The sequence below is a fragment of the Bicyclus anynana genome, chromosome 15 (genome assembly GCF_947172395.1).
Source record: "Bicyclus anynana chromosome 15, ilBicAnyn1.1, whole genome shotgun sequence".
NCBI classification, from domain to species: domain Eukaryota; kingdom Metazoa; phylum Arthropoda; class Insecta; order Lepidoptera; family Nymphalidae; genus Bicyclus; species Bicyclus anynana.
The window spans coordinates 9318025-9336604 of NC_069097.1; the positions used below are offsets into that span (position 1 = coordinate 9318025).

Genomic DNA, 18580 nt, shown 5'->3' on the forward strand with positions numbered 1-18580 from the left:
TTTTATATAATTATGGTTTATGGTTTTGTAGTTGTTTTCTAACTTCTAAACATCAATCTCCTATTAAAAATGTCCCGCTCAATGAGTGCCAAAGACAACTTCGTCTACTAGTCGCATTTGCAAATTCAACCTTAAACTCAATCCTCGAGGTTAAATTTGCTCTGAATTTGGGATTTTATTGAATATTGGACTATATTTAAAGGACTTTAGGTATAATTTTCTTTACCAATAATTCTAAAACCAAGCAAAATCGGCCAGCTTTTAAGTATTTCTACATGATTGTGCGTCCTTTTATTATATGAGGTCAATGCTTGTAAAGAATATAAGTACCTCATACAGGTCGAATTAATTAGACTTCTAGCCTATGTTAGAAATAACTTTCTACTGGTGAAAGAATTTTTCAACGATTTGAAAAAGTAGTGATTTTGAGTTTATTAGTTACATGAAAAATAGAATCTTTCCTTTATATAAATATTAAGACACGGCGTGAAAATAAATGAAAGTATATTGTGTAGGTAATTTTCATTTTATACATTTTTAGAAATAACAAAAAAAATTAAATCTATCGTCATAAGTAATCATCATCGTCACATTGATCTGACCTTAAAGTACTTAGGTTTAGGTAAAGTTTATTGTCGATTTTCGTTACGCTAGGTTTTAATGTAATAACCAACTTTCGATCACCATTCATATGGCTTGATTTTGAATTAATTGGGTCACCACCATTCATATGGGTTGGTTTCGGATCACCATTCATATGGCTTGATTTTGAATTAAACACTGATTCCGGACCACCATTTATATGGCTTGCTTTTGAATTAATCACTGGTTCCAGACCACCATTCATATGGCTTGATTTTGAATTAATCACTGCATTCATATGGCTTGATTTTGAATTAAACACTGGTTTCGGACCACTTGATCTTGAATTAATTGGGCCATCACCATTCATATGGCTTGATTTTGAATTAATCACTGATTTCGAACCACCATTCATATTGGTTGATTTTGAATTAATAACTGGATTCGGATCAACATCCATATTTTGGTTTATACGATTTTGCAATAAAAAGTTTTTCGTCTTCAATTCACGGTTAACATTCTCTAATATCTTGATCCTATTTAACAATCGTCTTCTTGATACTGCAAGCGCGCGTACTCTTCTGTTACGTTCATCAGCCAATTTCGTTTTTTTTTCTAATTTGCCTCGTAGACAGTTTACTGCAAACTCGTAGGATTTCTGATAAATAAAATGATGTACATATTTATAATTTTATTATTATTATACAAATAACAAAGAAAATAAAACATATTATAGTTTTAGTAGCCTCAGAAGTGGATTACAAAAATAAGAAAACCAATGAACAAAGGTTCACAATATTTGTCAGGACAACTTAATTTACAAATCAAACTGTAACCACAATAAGACCCTAGAATGGCAGAGAATGACTTTGAGTGAAGTCACGCACTTGTGAACGTTGTATGTAGGGTTAAAGGATCCTTTGACTGTTAACAAACACTCCCCTTTTCCACTCAAGTCACTCTCCCCGCCTATCCCAAGTAACCCATAAAGAATTACACAACAAGAAATGTGGACGGCTCGATCCACGAGATGATGCCAACCGGACGACGAGCGCCTTTTGTCGCTCAAGAAGAGGCTGTCGTATGACAACTATGATGACTATGAATTTTCTTACCTTTCCATATAGAAGTTGCTCTGAGCTAGGATCATTTTCATTATTCACTACAAAAACATAGATATCCTTCTCCTCGTCTGTATTATTTATAAACTTTTTTACCAACTTTTGTAAATATTCTAATGTATTATTTGATATATTTTCTTTCCCTTCATTTGTATTTTTCTGGTTCAAATTATTTGCATGTTCGGTCTTTAATGTCTCTTTGTTAGAATAACTCTGGGACACATTTTTTGTTTGTGTCTGAAAAAAGTATTAATGATTATGTAAAATTATTATTGTTTAACGCCAGGTCTGATACTTAACTCTAAAAAGTAAAAAGATTAGTAGGTACATGTCTCAGAAAGCCATTTTATGGTTTTTATCTATCTATCTATCTATATCTACTATCTTCTATATGTATACTTTTAATAAAACTGTAAAAGGTGAAATTCTGTACCTTAAATATATTATGAAAAGAGGTTGGAGGGCGTTATATAATCATCAATCAAATACTGAAGCCAAAAATATATATTTTTTTATTTTTTGTCTGTCTGTATTTAATGTTGACTGGGCATTGTGATAATAAAAAATAAAAATAGGGTTTGAAAGTTTACATCGATTTCCACGCGGACAAAATCGCGGCCATCCGATAGTTAAGATATTATTACGGAGAACCCTATTACTAGAGACATAAGGTACATAATCACTTGCCCATATTGAGTTGTTTACCGTTTGAGTTGTTTACAATCTCTTTTTTTTTTTCAAAAATCATTTTTCAATATTTTATTTTACGACTTTGTTCACATTTTTAGGGTTCCGTAGGCCACAAGGAACCCTTATAGTTTCGTCATGTCCGTCTGTCTGTCCGTCTGTCCGTCCGTCCGTTCGCGGTTTAGCGCAGAGACTATTACTACTAGAAAGCTGAATATGTGAATATGTACATTAAAAATGTGAACAAAGCGTAAAATAAAATGTTAAAAAATATTTTTTTTAAGGTACCTACGTAAACTGAGGATTTTTTTACTCGTCTATCTCATAGTGTGGGGTATTGTTAAATAGGTCTTTAAAAGATATAAGGGGTCTCCTTCCAATACTTTTCGATTTAGGGATCCGTTTGTAAAATATTAAGCTAATTTTTGTTATACTCAAGTGTCTCCACCCTCTACCAGTTAAACAGTTATTAATGGATATCTAAATGCCAGCATTTCATGTGGGCATGATTTGTATTTTGAATTCTTTCTCAATAAAAATAAAGTATTTAGAGTATTTACTTTGTCTTTTGTATTCCAGTATTCTGCTGGTTTAACATAGAGACATACTTGTCCTGACTGACAGACTTCCTGATTGTGTGAAGAGTTTGAGTGTTGAAGCTTTGAAAGCCTATTATTCTGGAAATATAAAAGAATCATTAACATTATTTCTTTTCCAAGACATTTTAGGTTATTCATAGATTAATATTATTAGGCAGAGAGAGCCATGATAGCCCAGTGGATATGACCTCTGCCTCCGATTCCGGGAGATGTGGGTTAGAATCCAGTCCGGGGCATGCACCTCAAACTTTTCAGCTGTGTGCATTTTAAGAAATTAAATATCACGTGTTTCAAACGGTGAAAGAAAACATTGTGAGGAAACCATGCATACCAGAGACATTTCTTAATTCTCTCTGTGTGACGTCTGCCAATCCGCATTGGGCCAGCGTGGTGGTCTATTGGCCTAAGGCCTCTCATTTTGAGAGGAGACTCGAGCTCAGCAGTGAGCTGAATATGGGGTGATAACGAACAACAAATATTATTAGTTAATATAACCCATACTTAAAAACAGAAAAATTGGAAATATCTGCAAAAGTATTAATTGGATGGATTTTCAAACAATTTATGTATCTAACATGTGTGTTTGTTCCTGGACAAACACACATGTTAGATACATATGTGGAAATGGACAATTTAATTGTCTAAAATTATAGTTCAAATTGCGTATTTTACTTACATGTTTTTTGTTTATGACTTTAATATTAATCTTTGAGTTATTTGTATATTGAATTGACTTATTTACCTCCTGCAACAATAAGGATAAAGTATTATCTAACTTTTTATGAACTATCATTGCCTGATGATGATGGAAATCTACTGCTAAACATTATTTTTTTTTTATTCTCTATAAGTTAGCCCTTGACTAAAATCTCACCTGATGGTAAGTGATGATGCAACCTAAGATGGTAGCGGGCTAACTTGTTAGGAGTAGGATGAAATCCACACTCCTTTCGGTTTCTACACAACATCGTGCCGGAACGTTAAATCGCATGGCGGTACGTTTTTGTTGGTAGGGTGGTAACTAGCCACGGCCGAAGCCTCCCACCAGCCAGACCTGGACCAATTAAGAAAACCTCAATCGGCCCAGCCGGGGATCAAACCCAGGACTTCCGTTTTGTAAATCCACTGCACATACCACTGTGCCATGCAGGCCGTCAATATAGTCCTCTTGGAAAGGATTTCAAAAGTAGCAATAGTAACAGCAGTTTCTTGTGCTGCCTGAATCCAGTGACTCCATACACCCACTTGATGTTTTTATCCAACTTTTCGCAGTAATTAGGTACTTAAATAAATATAAACAAATCATCATGAAAATGGTTCTTTTAAGCTTCTGTTTTATCAGTTTATTTACTCATACATTGATCTCTATTTTTCTATCTATCATCATGTACATAAAATACTTCAACATATTTAATTTCATTAGAAGGCAACAGGAACAGTAAGGCACTTGTTGGTTGGATGCAAGGTGCTCCTGGATAGTGGTCTTTACTCACGTCATCATGATAGAGTTCTTCAAATTATACGTGAAGCTATAAGCCTTTCAGTAGCTAAAGCTTAAAAAAGGATTGACTACAAATAAAAGACAAATTAACTTCGTCAAAGCAGGTTCAATAACAAAATCATCTAGTAAGCCTTACTCAATCCTAGGTTCTGCACCTGATTGGACTTTATTAACGGATACATATGAGAAGCATTATAAAATACCAGTTGATGTCGCTATTTCGAGATCTAGACCAGAAATTTTCCTTCTGTCCAAAAAAAGTAAGCATATAGTACTTGTAGAGCTTACTGTGCCGTGGGAGACTAACATTTCAAAGGACCACAGTATAAAAGTGAATTGAATTTATTTTTTAGAAATTATGACCTAACAAATGAACTAACTAAAAATGGCTATGTAGTTAGTCTGTAGACCAGCCGTGTTGGGAGACAATTGGTTTGTTGTTGTATAAGTTGTTTTTTTGCTGCCTAACCCTAGGGCCACGCTGGACCAGAGTTGCGGCTGACAGGGTGCAGTGAAAGCAGCTGGAGGAGGCCTATGTCAGACACTTTGAACAGCGGGACATAATATAATCAATCAAATCAAACACAACACTCATGTAACCAAAAGCTGTTTAAAATTAAAGGGCTATTTTATTTATTTATAACATTAGTATAGATACTTACGTGAATATGCTTAACTGGTAACGAAAAAGGTTTCAAGTGAACAGTTTTTTTTGTTTGTACAAAACTTTCTTGGGAAAAATGTTTGGAGCAAACTTTTGAGTATTTATTAGGTTGCCAATTTACTCGTCCTGTAACTTCTATCCACTTCCTTTTTTCAGCTTCATAATATGGATACCTAGCAATAAAAATACAAAAGTATTATTGATATTTATTAGGTATATACTAAGATCCTCCAGAAAATTCTAATTTTAATTAGGATTACTATAAACTTAATAGGTAATTTTTTGTTTGAAGAAAAAATTATAATTAAGTCTTCACACCCGTTACCGGATAACATGGCAGGTAATTATGAAGTCCTTTAATTGGTCAGAGAGACATTTTATGGTCCAGGTATAAAAATTAAGGTTTTTATGTATATTTTCTTACATAAAGTATACTTAAAAAGCATACCATACAACAACAAATCTAGGTTTTATATCGTTATTCAATATAGTTCATTCATAGTTTACTTACGAATGAAATGTAATTGCTTCGTCTTTGCGTTCGCTGCGGCTTTTGCAGCCTAAAATACTGCAACTCACCATAGCACGACAACTTAAAATAAATATGTTAAGGTTAACCACCAAGTTGGAACATTTAATAAATAAAGTTAATGATAATTGCTGAGGCCTGGGATATGTTTATTGTTTTTTTAAAGAGTAAACTTAAGTATCAATATTCAATACGAATGTTTTTCTTTTTTGCTGTTTTATTTTGTTTGCCACAAAATTGACTCTTGACAACTTTTTAAAATTATCATCACGCACTACGCAGAAAGTGACAACAAAAAATCTAGTGTCCCTGTCCCTTTCTAATAAAGGACAAACTCAGACTAATTACTTAAGGACTAGTATCGCACCCATATTCTTGAACAAAATTGTCTGTCTTAATATGAGGAAAATATTTTTACGGAGCTCTTAACCCACCGAACACGATTACAACTATGAAACATTGATTCTATATCTATAGAGACATATTTTGGGAGGCTTTGGCCGTGGCTAGTTACCACCCTACCGACAAAGACGTACCGCCAAGCGATTTAGCGTTCCGGTACAATATCGTGTAAGATAAATAAGATAAATATACTTTATTTGCACACCACAAAGACAAAAACAAGTGAAATAAAAAACAAATTAGGAAGAGATCAGCATACAAAAGGCGGCCTCATCGCTAAGTAGCGATTTCTTCAAGGCAACCTTCGGTTTAGGAAAACTTAAGGACATCAGCAGGTGGTGTAGAAACCGAAAGGAGTGTGGATTTCATTCTACTCCTAACAAGTTAGCCCGCTTCCATCTTAGATTGCATCATCACTAACCATCATTGTAGTCAAGGGCTAACTTGTTGAGAATAAAAAAACTTGAGAGGTGTCAAGGGACACCCGGGTGGATCGAAGTTTGCTATAGCTATCATCGCTATCACTATAGCTATAGCCATCGTTGCTATCGCTATGATCACTATCGCTATCGCTATAGATATCGTTATCGCTATCGTTATAGATATCGTTATCACTATTGCTATCGCTACATTCGAATATTCATCAAAAGGAACTTCGTTCCAAGGGTCGGGGGAGCCTTTTGGGTCAGGGAGTCTTTTAGGGTCGGGGGGTTTTTTGAATTTGGGGACCTTTTGGGGTCGAGGGGACTTTTCGGGGTCAGGGGAGCCTTTTGGAGTCGGGGGCCTTTTGGGGTCGGGGGTTACAACTATAGCAAAAACCCTCCTTCTTACGCAATCCTCCTCCTAACAAGTTAGCCCGCTTCCATCTTAGATTGCATCATCACCTACCATCAGCTTTCAACTTTTCAGTTGTGAACATTTTATGAAATTAATTAACACAATATGTCTCAAACGTTGAAGGAAATACATCGTGTTCGTGAGGAACCCTAAATACCTGAGAATTTTCTTCATTCTCTGTGTGTGTAAACACTAAACTGTCTGCCAATCCGCTTCCGCATTAGGCTCATTCAGAGAGGAGACTCGAGCTCAGGAGTAAGCCGAATATGGGATGATAATGATGACAAGAGTAATTAATGGTCATTTTCAAAGTCATTCTGACTATATGTAAATCATGTAAATACTTGAGAGAGGTCATGGACCTAAATGGTCTAAGATTGTAACCCATATATGACATTTGTAGTCTTTGGGAGAGATAGACAATAGACACTCCATTTCGAGACCACTGTTTGTGATTTGACATCCTTGGTGTCCGTTCAGTGATTATTAGTGTAATAATCTATGGTGTCAGTGCCAACATTATTTCTTTGGTTTGGTGCCAAGTGCCAACCAGTAATTGTATTCTATGGTGCCAACTGCCATGGTGATTTGATACCTTTTCTTCAATAATCTTCATTTGACGTTTTCCTTTTGTCATTGTCATTTCTGATTTGACTTTTCACTTTGGATTTGGGTTTGATTTGTTAATTGATTATTCATTTTTTATTGCATTGCCTGCAAACTGTGGACAGTGGGAGTCTGACTTTGTTCTTAATTCAAATAAAATAATCAAAGGCTAAAATTCTGCATTATGTCGGAGAAACATTTACAAACTGGTAAGTTTAATTGTAAATCTAATAAAAACAAATATAATAACATAATTATGGCTAAACATGTTACATTTTGCAGGCGACATTTTACCACCGTACACCGGTAAACTGCGACTGTTCGCGATGCGTTTTTGTCCTTACGCTGAAAGAAGTGTGCTCGTTTTGAACGCAAAAAAGATCGAATACGACCTAGTTTTTATAAATTTGGATCACAAACCGGAATGGATTTTCAACTTCAATCCAAAAGGTAACCTTTTTTTTTATCTCGACATCTATACAATAAATAGGTTGTTTGGAAGATAATATTATTCCACCTCCAAAGTCCTAACTGTAGCTTAAGATTTTCGATATGTTATCAAATGTATTATAAATCTATAGTCCACAACTTTAGGCTTTTTACACAACCATATCACTTCTCAAAAAGGTTCTTTTAGGGCGACACTTTTCGTTTCGATTCACATACATTGTATTTTTAATAATAAGCTTTACGGCTCTGGGTTCTAACCCTTTTGAGCCCGGATTCACAAACAATAAATTAATTATCTCGGACCAATAATAGAAGGACCTACCTCGCAAGACGTTACCTCTCTGTCAAAGAATCAACGATCTATCTATATAGAGCGGGGCATTTAGAAGTGTTTGTAAAATCGACTGGGATAGTTGAGCGGCTAACGCGTGTAAAAAAACTAACAAACGCGTTAGATTGTTCGATTGTATCGATGTTTCATTGTTGTAATCGTTTTCGTCGTCTAAAAAACTCCCTAAATATTCCGGTTTGTGTAGTAAGTAGTTCAATGGCATAAAAAACGGCCAACAACTTCTAATTCAGTAAAAGATGACGTGACGTTCAATTTGAAAATATTTCTATTTTATTTTTGTTATTCTTTACATGTTAGCCCTTGATTTCAGTCTCACCTGATGGTAAGTGATGATGCAATCTAAGATGGACGGTATGATTTCTACACGACATCATACCGGAACGCTAAATCGCTTAGCGATACGTGTTGTAGGTAGGGTGGTAACCAGCCAGACCTGGCACAATTAAGAAATTCTCAATCGGCCCAGCCGGGGATCGAACCTAGGTCCTCCGTCTTGTAAATCCACCGCGCGTACCAGTGCGCCACAGAGGTCGTCAAAAACATAATTATAATTTATAATAAATTTGTAATAAAAACAATATCTAAAAGAAAAATCGATTCTATTCTTCTAACGAACGAACGAACAGAACATCAATCCATTAATTTAACGTTCTGTGTACAGATTATATTATTCTTGTTAAATATTTTATTATTTATTCTTGTTAAATATTTTCAATGACTGAAACTGACTGTTTACCTCGTCCCTTTCAAAAAACGACAGACAATTTTGTTGCTGCATTTGGGTGCGATGCATTTCCATTTCTAATTCCTCTATGTTAAATATATAGAGTTTGCACAAAAACAATACAAACGACATAAAAAGAACCCAAGCAGACATGAGTCACAAACCATTATGAAAAATAAAGATATTGAGTTTTATGGTTATTAAATGTGCATTTATAAAATTAAATAATAACTTTAATAATTTTTATAAATGTCGTATTTTCATATCAAAAGAAGATGTTTTCTTTTATTTTAATGTGAATTTTACCTTTCATTTATTGCAGAAATACCCTATACTATGATTAATTTTTTGATTTTGTGTTATTAAGTGAAAGAAGATTTGACATTTCACACACACACTTCACAGCACAAAACACTACTTTATTTGTTGTCTGTGACTAATACTCCTACCTCACAGTATTCGTTAACTAAATCCAGACTGTTGGGCGTATTTTCTTCCTTTGTAATTTTTATTATTTCGTTTTGTTCTCGTTTCGTTGTTGTTGTTAATTATTGTTTATTTGTTGTTTGTTTTTCGCGCGTATCTTGTATGTATTATTTATTACCTCATATCTTCGAAACCGCTGAACGGATTTACGTAATTCAGATATCCTTAGATTTGTTTTAATAATCCAAGTGTTCTTAGATAGGTGAAATCAAAAAAAAACCAACAAGACGACTGTGAGATGCTATAGAATCGAGGTGATTTTTTTTTAAATATTGCAACAAGGGAATCAAATTCAAGGGCTTTTTGTGAGAATTTCAAAATGGTATATAATGGCCAAAAAAAAACTACAATTAGAAAAACGTTATTTATTAATTGTATATACATAATACGCGAGGCGGACGACTATAAGGTTTATGAAGTGTAGTTATAAAATACCTTAAATAGACTAAATTAAATATATTGATTATAAAACTCGACATGTGCGAGTCGGATTCGCCCACCGAGGGTTCCGTAGATTTTTTTGAATATTTACTTATCCTCGATTGGACGTAGGTATACACTATCGTACTTTGTAACAAACGTAACAAATAAATCCGAAATTTACCATCTATCTAACTAAAAATTATGAAATAAAATAATTAAATAAACGAATAACCCGACTGCATAAATGATACAAAAACTGATTAAACTAAAGTGGGGACCTATTAAAAAATGTAGACGTAAATCATTATATTCAATATAATAGGTCCCGACTGTTTTCTAATTTTTTTCTACACTTCTGGACTGAACTTGTTTTTTTTCTTTTCAGTTTTTGTATCATATAGGCAGTCGGGTTTTTTATTTGTTTAATTAATTTATTTATTAATTTTATTTAGTTTAGTACGAAAATGAGTGAAGCGGAGCCTGGTACTAGGCGGAGCAGTTATTCCGCATTGCTATCGTTTCCGTCACCAAAAAAGAAACGTACGAAGCTATCACCCTTATCGTCCTCCGAGAAAACCGTTTTGATTAATGTGTTTAAATATGTCGAGGATACCTTATGCTTGCTTATACATAATAAAAAACAAAACTATAAGGGTTCTTTATTGACTACGGAACCCTGAATATAAGTGAAACATTATCTGTTAGATAAATAACAGGATATAGGAATATAGAATAAAAAAAATATTGGTTATCAAAGGAAGTTTTATTTCATGACAATATTCGTAAATATTGCTGTAGTAAAATGTTGAGCACTCCTGAGTCAGCTGTTTTTGTTTATTTACATTGTTTAAAATACCTACCCGATCTGACTATAGATGGAAATTTTGATAAGTTTAATTGAGCCTCAAAGTTTAGATTATTAAAGCTAGGAAACCTTTTACCTCAGAATACAGAAAACACCAGAAGCCACATTCAAACAAGAGAAGAATTATAAATAATTACATGAAAAAATAGTTTTAGGCTCATACTTTTATTCAATGCAATGTTTCACTGCAATTCCTTTGGTGCCTTCCATATTCTCAATTTTACTATGCACCCTTAAATGTTAATTGCAGAGGTTTATGTTGCACATTGGTTAGGTTTGATTTTATTATGTAAATAATCTCATCTTTAGAAATAAAAGAAAGTCAAGTTACTTACTCTATTTATAACTCAAGAACAGCTGAAATGATTTGGTTGAAAATTGGTGGAGGTAGCTTAGAACCAAGAGACAGTAGAGTAAGACGGACATAGGATACTTAGCATAGGTGTAGGATAGGAGTAGGGTAGAGGTAAGATAGGGTAGGGCAGAAGCAGGGTAGGGGTGTGGGTAGGGTTTAGCTGTACGAAGTTGTTGGCATCCACTAGTAGTTTCATAATAATTAGTGTATTGAAATATTCAATTTCATTTAGGCGCTGTCCCTGCATTGGAGTATGAAGAAGGAAAGGCCATATTTGACAGCAACATTATCAACGTGTACCTGGATGAGAAGTATCCTGAGGTTCCCCTCCAAGCATCAGATCCTCTTAGAAGAGCTCAAGACAAATGTTTGGTGGAGCTGTTTGCAAGTGTATGTAAATACAGCTTTTGTATTCAATGTTTAGGATGGAGACCTACAGAGACAAATTTATTAGCTTTCCATGGATTCCTTTTTTTATTACCTTTATAAGTGCAGGTACTGGGTCCACAGAGCGACAAGAGAGCAAAACTCCAACAGAGCTTGTGACTTTTGAGCTTAGTGTTAGGTTATGAGAAATTCCTATCATGTTAACACTCCCATTCTCTGTTTGTCATTCTCTCAGCTTAGCCAAACTTGGAAAGATCCTAAAACAGGTTTGGGATACCTGGACCTGTAGTCATATGGCACGTTGATGATTCTCTTTCTACAAACACTAAAGCTTTGAAAACTAAAAAAATGTATGAGAATGACAGATCTGATGGATAACTGGATGACCTATTAAAACTATTGTCAATGGTTTTGGAAGTGTTAGCAATTGTAGAAAGACAATTAATGTGCCACTGTGTAAGTATAATAAAATTGTAAATGTAACTTGATTTCTTATCTGATTCTTGTAGGCACAAAGTGCATACTACACTGCTGCATTTGCCCCTCAAAATGTTGAGCCAAGTACAGTGGAAAACTACAAAAAGGGCTTAGACTTGTTGCAAAAGGAACTTGAGAAACGTGGCACCAAGTTTTTGCATGGTGATGAACCAGGTTTAATTGATTACACAATTTGGCCATTCTTGGAGAGATTTGAAGCACTGCCACTGCTTGGCAAACCTGAGTTTTCAATTGACAAATCAAAGTATGAGCTTTTGGTAAGTGTTGAATACTTTGATTTCTTTCATACTGATGTCATAAAAAATGTTAGTTATTTTTTTTATATGTAGTCTATTTCCACCTTAATCAAAACTGCAGGTTTATTCACTGTCTTTGACATAGCTAGCTGACTTATACCAATATATTCTTTGTAAAAATGTCATCCGGTGCTTACTGGTGGATATGACATAGTAGGTAAATGACATTTTGTCACTTGATTTGATGTTTATTGTAATAGGTTGATAATAAAGACCAAAACAGGGAATAGTTTGTTGTAAATACAAAACCTGAATTAATGTGGATAACTTTGCATAAATACTTATTTCATCTATACATAAAATAAATCTGTAGAGAGGTCAATTCTGTACATGAAATATATTTCCAAAATAACTATCAGGGGATGATTAGTGATTGATACTGATGCCAAGAATGCAATCAGTAAATTTTTTGTATGTTTGCTATATGTATAAACAAAAACTACTTGACAGATTTTAACGAATCTTAGTACAATTATTCTTCATTCTCCTGGGCAGGTTATAGTATACTTTTCATCACACTGTGATCAATAGAAGCAGAGCAGTGAAGGGAAATGTTGGGAAAACGGGAGAAGTTACTCCATTTTTACAGAGATACTACTGTAAGGGCTGGGTTAAAGAGGTCTAAGAGCAGACGAAGTCGCGGGCGTACGCTAGCCTTAAATATTGTGATGCAGTATTAGTGATCTTAACATCCGTTATAACTTGACCAATTTTTAACCGACTTCAAAAATAAGTGGAGCTTCTCAAGTTGTCAGAATTTTTTATCATGTACGGCTGCAGCTGGTCAAATATAAGTACTTAAAACTAATCATTTTGTAAAATTGCAGGTAACATATATGGAGGCAATGAAAAATGTGCCCGCAGTTAAAGCATACACCTTAGCTCCAGAGACTCATGCTAAATTCACTGAATCTCGCGTCAAGGGTGATGCTAATTACAACATGTTGGATACAAGCGCAGTATGCTGCATGCGTCCCAGAAAGAAGAAGGAATAAATACCACAACTTATGAGACTATAAGTTTATGGCCACAGACCACAGATGCAAGACAAAGCAAAATTGTAATAAATCCAGTGAGAATAATCATGGGCGTAGCGAGGTACGGGCGGGGGGGGGGACGTGGGGCTGGTGGTTTGTCCCCCTAGATGAGTGGTTGGTCTTTGAGACTTCATACCAAATTTAAAGATATTTAAAGATTTAAGTAACTTTGTTTCTTCGATATGAAAAAGTAACCTCATGTGAATGTTTCGGTTTCGGACGAAAATGAGGCTGAAACTGAAATTCGGTTTGGACTGTAAAACTAGTTTCGTTCGGACAGTATCAATTTGTAATGTTCAATTTAAGTATAGCTGCCCCCCCTTAGATAGAATCCTGGCTACGCCCATGAGAATAATAATGATTTAAGTTCTGTTTCATTATGAACTTTACTTTTGAGTAGAACTTAATTTCTTTTTTCATAGTCTGTGGTCATATCCTTATTTCTCTTCAGCGCAGTATCTATATGATGTACATTTACTAACCCTTGCCAGATAAACATTCAAGAAAAGTATTACATTTCTATGATAAACATTTGTATTGAAACCTACCATAAAATGTTATTGATGAAAAAAAAGTGTTTTAAAATTTAAATGAATATATAGTGGCCTTTGTACTGCCATGTGTTATGTTAATATTTTATTTTTACTGAAAATTATTTTGGCTGTAAAACTAAATTATATCATTCCTTGATTGTACTTAAGTGTAATTTTTTTTCAATATTGTTGAATTACATGTACCTAAATAAAGTACAATTTCTTTAAAGTTTAAAATGTTTTTCTTTTATTAATATGGGTCAATATATATCATAATCGTAGGTAGGTTAACATAATATGAATTTTGAATCAAATTGTATAATAGATGATACTGCTTATCAGTAAAATTATGATAACAATCTGGGAGATTAAGATATTATCACAAACGAAAATATTGATAAAAAAACCCAATCTTTATGTTACAAACTTGCACATAGACACTAAATTAAAATAGTTCCTATAAAATATTGGGTAGTAAACCTATGATAGAGGAATGATTTGTTTATTGGCATTGAATTGGCTCTGAAACTTGGACTGATTTTAAAAATTCTTTGATCGTTAGAATCCTACATTGTCCCTGAGGCTATATTTTATCTCCGTATTTCTACGAGAAACGGAAACTACGCAGGTGAAGACGCTATAATATAAATATTTGTCATATCTTTTAAATATGACCCATATTCCCATTCCCATCCAACTAGTCGGCAAAGTATATACAATGAAATAAAAATGCCTTGCCTTGGGTTTACTGGAAAACCTAGGCGGCATATTAGCTAACCTTATTTAGCTAATTTTATTTTTTGGGTTTTTTTATCAACACGTTGACTATATTAAAACGAACGATTTCTGGTCGAAAACCTAGGCAGGTAATTCAAAAGAATCCTGAGTAGATTTTTGATATTGATATTATTACTACGAGTGATAAGGTCACAGAGGTCACTATCATTTATTCTTGTTTCATGCCAAGTCATTGAGTTTTAAGTTTATCATGGTTGACAGTCAAAAATAAATAGCAAATAATCATGATAACGTTTAAAAGCTTCGCGATGCATGTACCTATTATTAGGTTCTTATAAAGAGCTGGCCCCACTTGGGCAGTCTCAGATGTAATTTGTGCTGCCGTATTGCACCATGGCTAATGTCACTGGGATTATCAATTTCAATACAAAACATTTAACGCGAGGTATGTATAGACCCCGGCAAGTAAGTGGAACCATAATTACAGTTATCCACGCAGGTACAATTAAAAACAAAAGTGTTAGACGCATCTCCGTAGTTACCAGGTAGGGTGACATGGTAAACAGTGAACCACTAAAACTTTAAACATTTATAAATTCACCGTACGTGAATGTAATTAAGAACATTTGACATTAAACGAAAGGAAATTTATTAAACTTGTGTTTGGCATATCAAGGTCTGGGGAGTACGGGTGGTAGAAGACAAATTGTTTCACGTTTGCAGTACGGTTTGGCAACGTCGCGTTTTTGAGATATGAGTGCTGGTGCACTGTGTACTACTGAGCCACTGTTTACCACTTGACCTTACATTATTATTTCAAATGATTGATTTCTTATGCGAAATATAATTATAATTATTTGTTTATTTAATTCTAGGTGACCCTCTACCGCCATACAATGGAAAGCTTCGAGTATACAACATGCGACTCTGTCCGTTTGCACAACGCACTATCCTGGCTTTGAACGCAAAGAACATTGATTATGAAGTGGTCAATATTAACTTGGCAGATAAACCAGAATGGTTGACTAACAAAAGTGTATTCGGTAAGATGCATATATTTTATTAAACAAAGATAGAACTTAGAGAAGTTAGATTCTTGTAATTAAACATTTCAATCAATTTATCATCTGTACGTTATAAAATTTTTGTCGGTGTTTTACAAACATTCCAACTTTGTTTTCACGTAGGTAAGTTACTTAATATTGACTTAATTTTCTTGAAAGTCTCGTAAAAATCCATGTAAGTATCATTATCAGGCTATTTTAGAGGCCCACTACGTGGCCAGGCCTGCCTCCATAGGGGAGAGGGAATATGGCGCTTAGCTTAGACTTACCACGATGCTACAATGCGTAAATGTAAATAACGACGTTGATGGTAAAGATTCCATGGTAATACACAACAAAATGTGTTTGAATTTCGAGTCTTCTAGTTATATATTTATTTTTAACAGATAAAGTACCATTAATTGAAATCAAAGAGGGCGTATGTATTTCTGAGAGTCTTACGATTGTGGAGTATATAGATGAGGCGTATCCTGAAAAGCCATTGCTACCAAAAGATCCAGTTAGGAAAGCATTGGATAAAATTATCGTTGAAGCCACGGGACCAGTGAGTATTCAACAATATGTAAATATTGAAATGACGCAGTTCTTACTTTGAAAAGTTTATGATGACATAATCATCAGCAAATTTTTGAAGCTCAACTATAGGATGCTTCCACAGGAGATTTAGGAGTTTTTTTGTAATAGTAAAAAGTTATTAATAATAGCGGCCTAACATTAATAGCGGCCTAATATTATGTTTTTCGAGGTACAGGAGTGTAACACAACCAACTTCCCAACTATAGGCTGCTTCTGATTTTTTTACTTACTACTAACCTACGTCTAAAATCCACATCTGCTCTCCTGTAAGGAGGTCTGGCCTTTACCCAAATCCGTTCCGTATTGAGAATTGAGATACATTTATCCAAATTTGCATTTAATACCTACTTAGCTGAATGGTATCTTACATATACTTATAATAAAACTGTAGCAGGTCCAATTCTGTACATTGAAGATATTTTGTTGGTTGGTATCATTATATAATCGATACTGAAGCTAAAAATATTTATTTTCAATTTTTTGTCTGTCTGTCTGTCCTTGTTTTTTTTGTTAATAAAATCAAATGAAACTTGAAACGGTTTAAGACCATAATACGGAGAAGGATATGGGATATTTTTTAATCGCGAAAATAAAATAAGAAGGGGGTGAAACAGGGGTTGAAAGTTTGTATGGAAAGTCCTTAATTTGTAGAGTTATAGTTTTAAAAATTTGTTCACAAATCATAAAAAAATACGAAATATAATGTGATTCAAAAAAATTTTAAATTCAAATCCTAAAGTGCTCGAAGTCGCGGGCGTCCGGATCCTAGTGATGAATACGAAATAGACGAAGACAAATGACGAGAAAATAGTATAAAAATAGGACCAGACTGAATACAAATAGCTAGCAAAAGAAAATATCAGCGGAAACCTTTATCGGTGCAAGACAAGCTGTTTGGAAGGAAGCAACCGGATGCAAATTTACTATTTTCAGCTAGTTGTTAACCTCTCGGATTTTTAATTACTTTGTATGAAAAGTTGAAACAGCTTGCTTATTTAAATTTATTTATTTATTTAATACCTACTATGTATTTATGGTTTTATTTATAGTTTACTGTTTTCATCCTTTTCAGATTGTAACTTTAGTTATTAAATCAGTGAAAGCGCCAGAAACTATCACAGAGGAAAACATATCTTTGTTCTACAAAACGCTAGACTATATCCAAGATAAACTCAAAGAACGCGGCACTCAGTACTTGGGTGGCGACGAGCCTGGCTTTGTCGACTACATGATTTGGCCTTGGTTCGAACGACTACTAGTGTTGAACAAAGACGATGCTCGTGCAAGCATCGATCCTAAGAAGTTTGGGCTACTGGTTAGTAGAAAAGACATTTTATCTATTGATGCGATTCATATAATAGAGTACCTAATCGTTATCAGCCTATTTCAAAATCAACTCAGAATGATATTCAAAGTACTCGTAGGTACTTACCTTCTTCGGACTTCGACTCCTTTATAGAAACAGGACATATATACAATATACATATAATAATACCAAAGTAGTAGAATTTTTACTTAAATAAGTTCTCGTTTATTCAATATTATGTAAAATACCTTTCAGATGGCGTATCTGGACAAAATGAAAAAAGATCCTGCCATAGTCCCGTACTTGGTACCAGATGAGATCATGATAGCATTTCACGAAGGTTTTAAAACTGGTCCTAACCCTAGCTACGAAGTTTTAGACTTAATTTAATTTTCCAAGATACTTAAGCAATATTATATTTTTAATAAAAATATTTTTAACATAAAACTTAAAATTTGAAAATTGCCTGTAAATTGAACTAAACGCAGTAATCGACTTTCAGGTTTTAGTTACACGTTGACGCGATCACAATAGCATTAACTGTGTATTTTCAATTATCATTATTATTTTATAGACTTTTGTTTGTTATTGTACCTGCGCAGGCAACTCATTAGGGCTATAACTTGCTTGCCGTGGTCTTTAATCGTTGATTTAATAAATGAATTTTATTTCATACTTATTTATTTTGTTTTTCTGAACTACTAATAATATCCATATGACTAAGTATTTTACGCACGTATTTCACTTACAGAATTCTCTATTCTTTAATTGACGAAACAATTACGTCATTTTATTGCTACAAATTTTATACGATGAAGGGTTTGGAATAAAACAAGATGTCCTTGATGTTTAAATCGATAAAGAAAACTTTTTTATTACAGTATTCTTATAACCTACCTACGACTTACTGGCCGAAAACCAAGGACCTCCTAGGCAATGATTAGGAGGTATAAAATCTTTGA

At 34.0% G+C, this 18580-nt stretch overlaps 3 protein-coding genes across 3 annotated transcripts; 2 read left to right on the plus strand and 1 right to left on the minus strand.

Annotated features, from left to right (window-relative positions):
- Positions 1–515: 515 nt before the first annotated feature.
- Positions 516–5969, minus strand: LOC112052071 (uncharacterized). Its single transcript, XM_024090997.2, has 6 exons — positions 5666–5969; positions 5153–5327; positions 3666–3734; positions 2951–3067; positions 1698–1940; positions 516–1240 (listed from the first exon to the last, which is right to left on the minus strand). Exons 1-6 carry the CDS (start codon positions 5734–5736, stop codon positions 569–571), a joined length of 1347 nt encoding a protein of 448 aa, XP_023946765.2. The 5' UTR covers positions 5737–5969; the 3' UTR covers positions 516–568.
- Positions 5970–7553: 1584 nt separating this feature from the next.
- On the plus strand, positions 7554–14171 carry LOC112052091 (pyrimidodiazepine synthase). The gene is made up of 5 exons (XM_024091025.2): positions 7554–7737; positions 7811–7978; positions 11416–11573; positions 12080–12325; positions 13192–14171. The coding sequence occupies exons 1-5, from the start codon at positions 7713–7715 to the stop codon at positions 13357–13359; spliced, it is 765 nt and encodes a 254-aa protein (XP_023946793.2). The 5' UTR covers positions 7554–7712; the 3' UTR covers positions 13360–14171.
- Positions 14172–14843: 672 nt separating this feature from the next.
- On the plus strand, positions 14844–18374 carry LOC112052216 (pyrimidodiazepine synthase-like). Its single transcript, XM_052885808.1, has 5 exons — positions 14844–15117; positions 15548–15715; positions 16123–16280; positions 17385–17627; positions 17874–18374. The coding sequence occupies exons 1-5, from the start codon at positions 15066–15068 to the stop codon at positions 18006–18008; spliced, it is 756 nt and encodes a 251-aa protein (XP_052741768.1). The 5' UTR covers positions 14844–15065; the 3' UTR covers positions 18009–18374.
- The last annotated feature ends 206 nt before the right edge of the window (positions 18375–18580 follow it).

What these genes read in the sequence shown, in the direction of transcription:
- LOC112052071 (XM_024090997.2), bottom strand. Translation starts at nt 5,736, where the DNA reads ATGGTGAGTTGCAGTATTTTAGGCTGCAAAAGCCGCAGCGAACGCAAA. An exon ending in TACCAGTTAAGCATATTCAC is followed by an intron (nt 3,735 to 5,152) that starts GTAAGTATCTAT and finishes TTATTGTTGCAG; the next exon opens with GAGGTAAATAAGTCAATTCA. An exon ending in AGCAACTTCTATATGGAAAG is followed by an intron (nt 1,241 to 1,697) that starts GTAAGAAAATTC and finishes TTTATTTATCAG; the next exon opens with AAATCCTACGAGTTTGCAGT.
- LOC112052216 (XM_052885808.1), top strand. Translation starts at nt 15,066, where the DNA reads ATGGCTAATGTCACTGGGATTATCAATTTCAATACAAAACATTTAACG. An exon ending in GACTAACAAAAGTGTATTCG is followed by an intron (nt 15,716 to 16,122) that starts GTAAGATGCATA and finishes TATTTTTAACAG; the next exon opens with ATAAAGTACCATTAATTGAA. An exon ending in TCGTTGAAGCCACGGGACCA is followed by an intron (nt 16,281 to 17,384) that starts GTGAGTATTCAA and finishes CATCCTTTTCAG; the next exon opens with ATTGTAACTTTAGTTATTAA.
- LOC112052091 (XM_024091025.2), top strand. Translation starts at nt 7,713, where the DNA reads ATGTCGGAGAAACATTTACAAACTG. An exon ending in GGAGAAACATTTACAAACTG is followed by an intron (nt 7,738 to 7,810) that starts GTAAGTTTAATT and finishes TACATTTTGCAG; the next exon opens with GCGACATTTTACCACCGTAC. An exon ending in TGGTGGAGCTGTTTGCAAGT is followed by an intron (nt 11,574 to 12,079) that starts GTATGTAAATAC and finishes TGATTCTTGTAG; the next exon opens with GCACAAAGTGCATACTACAC.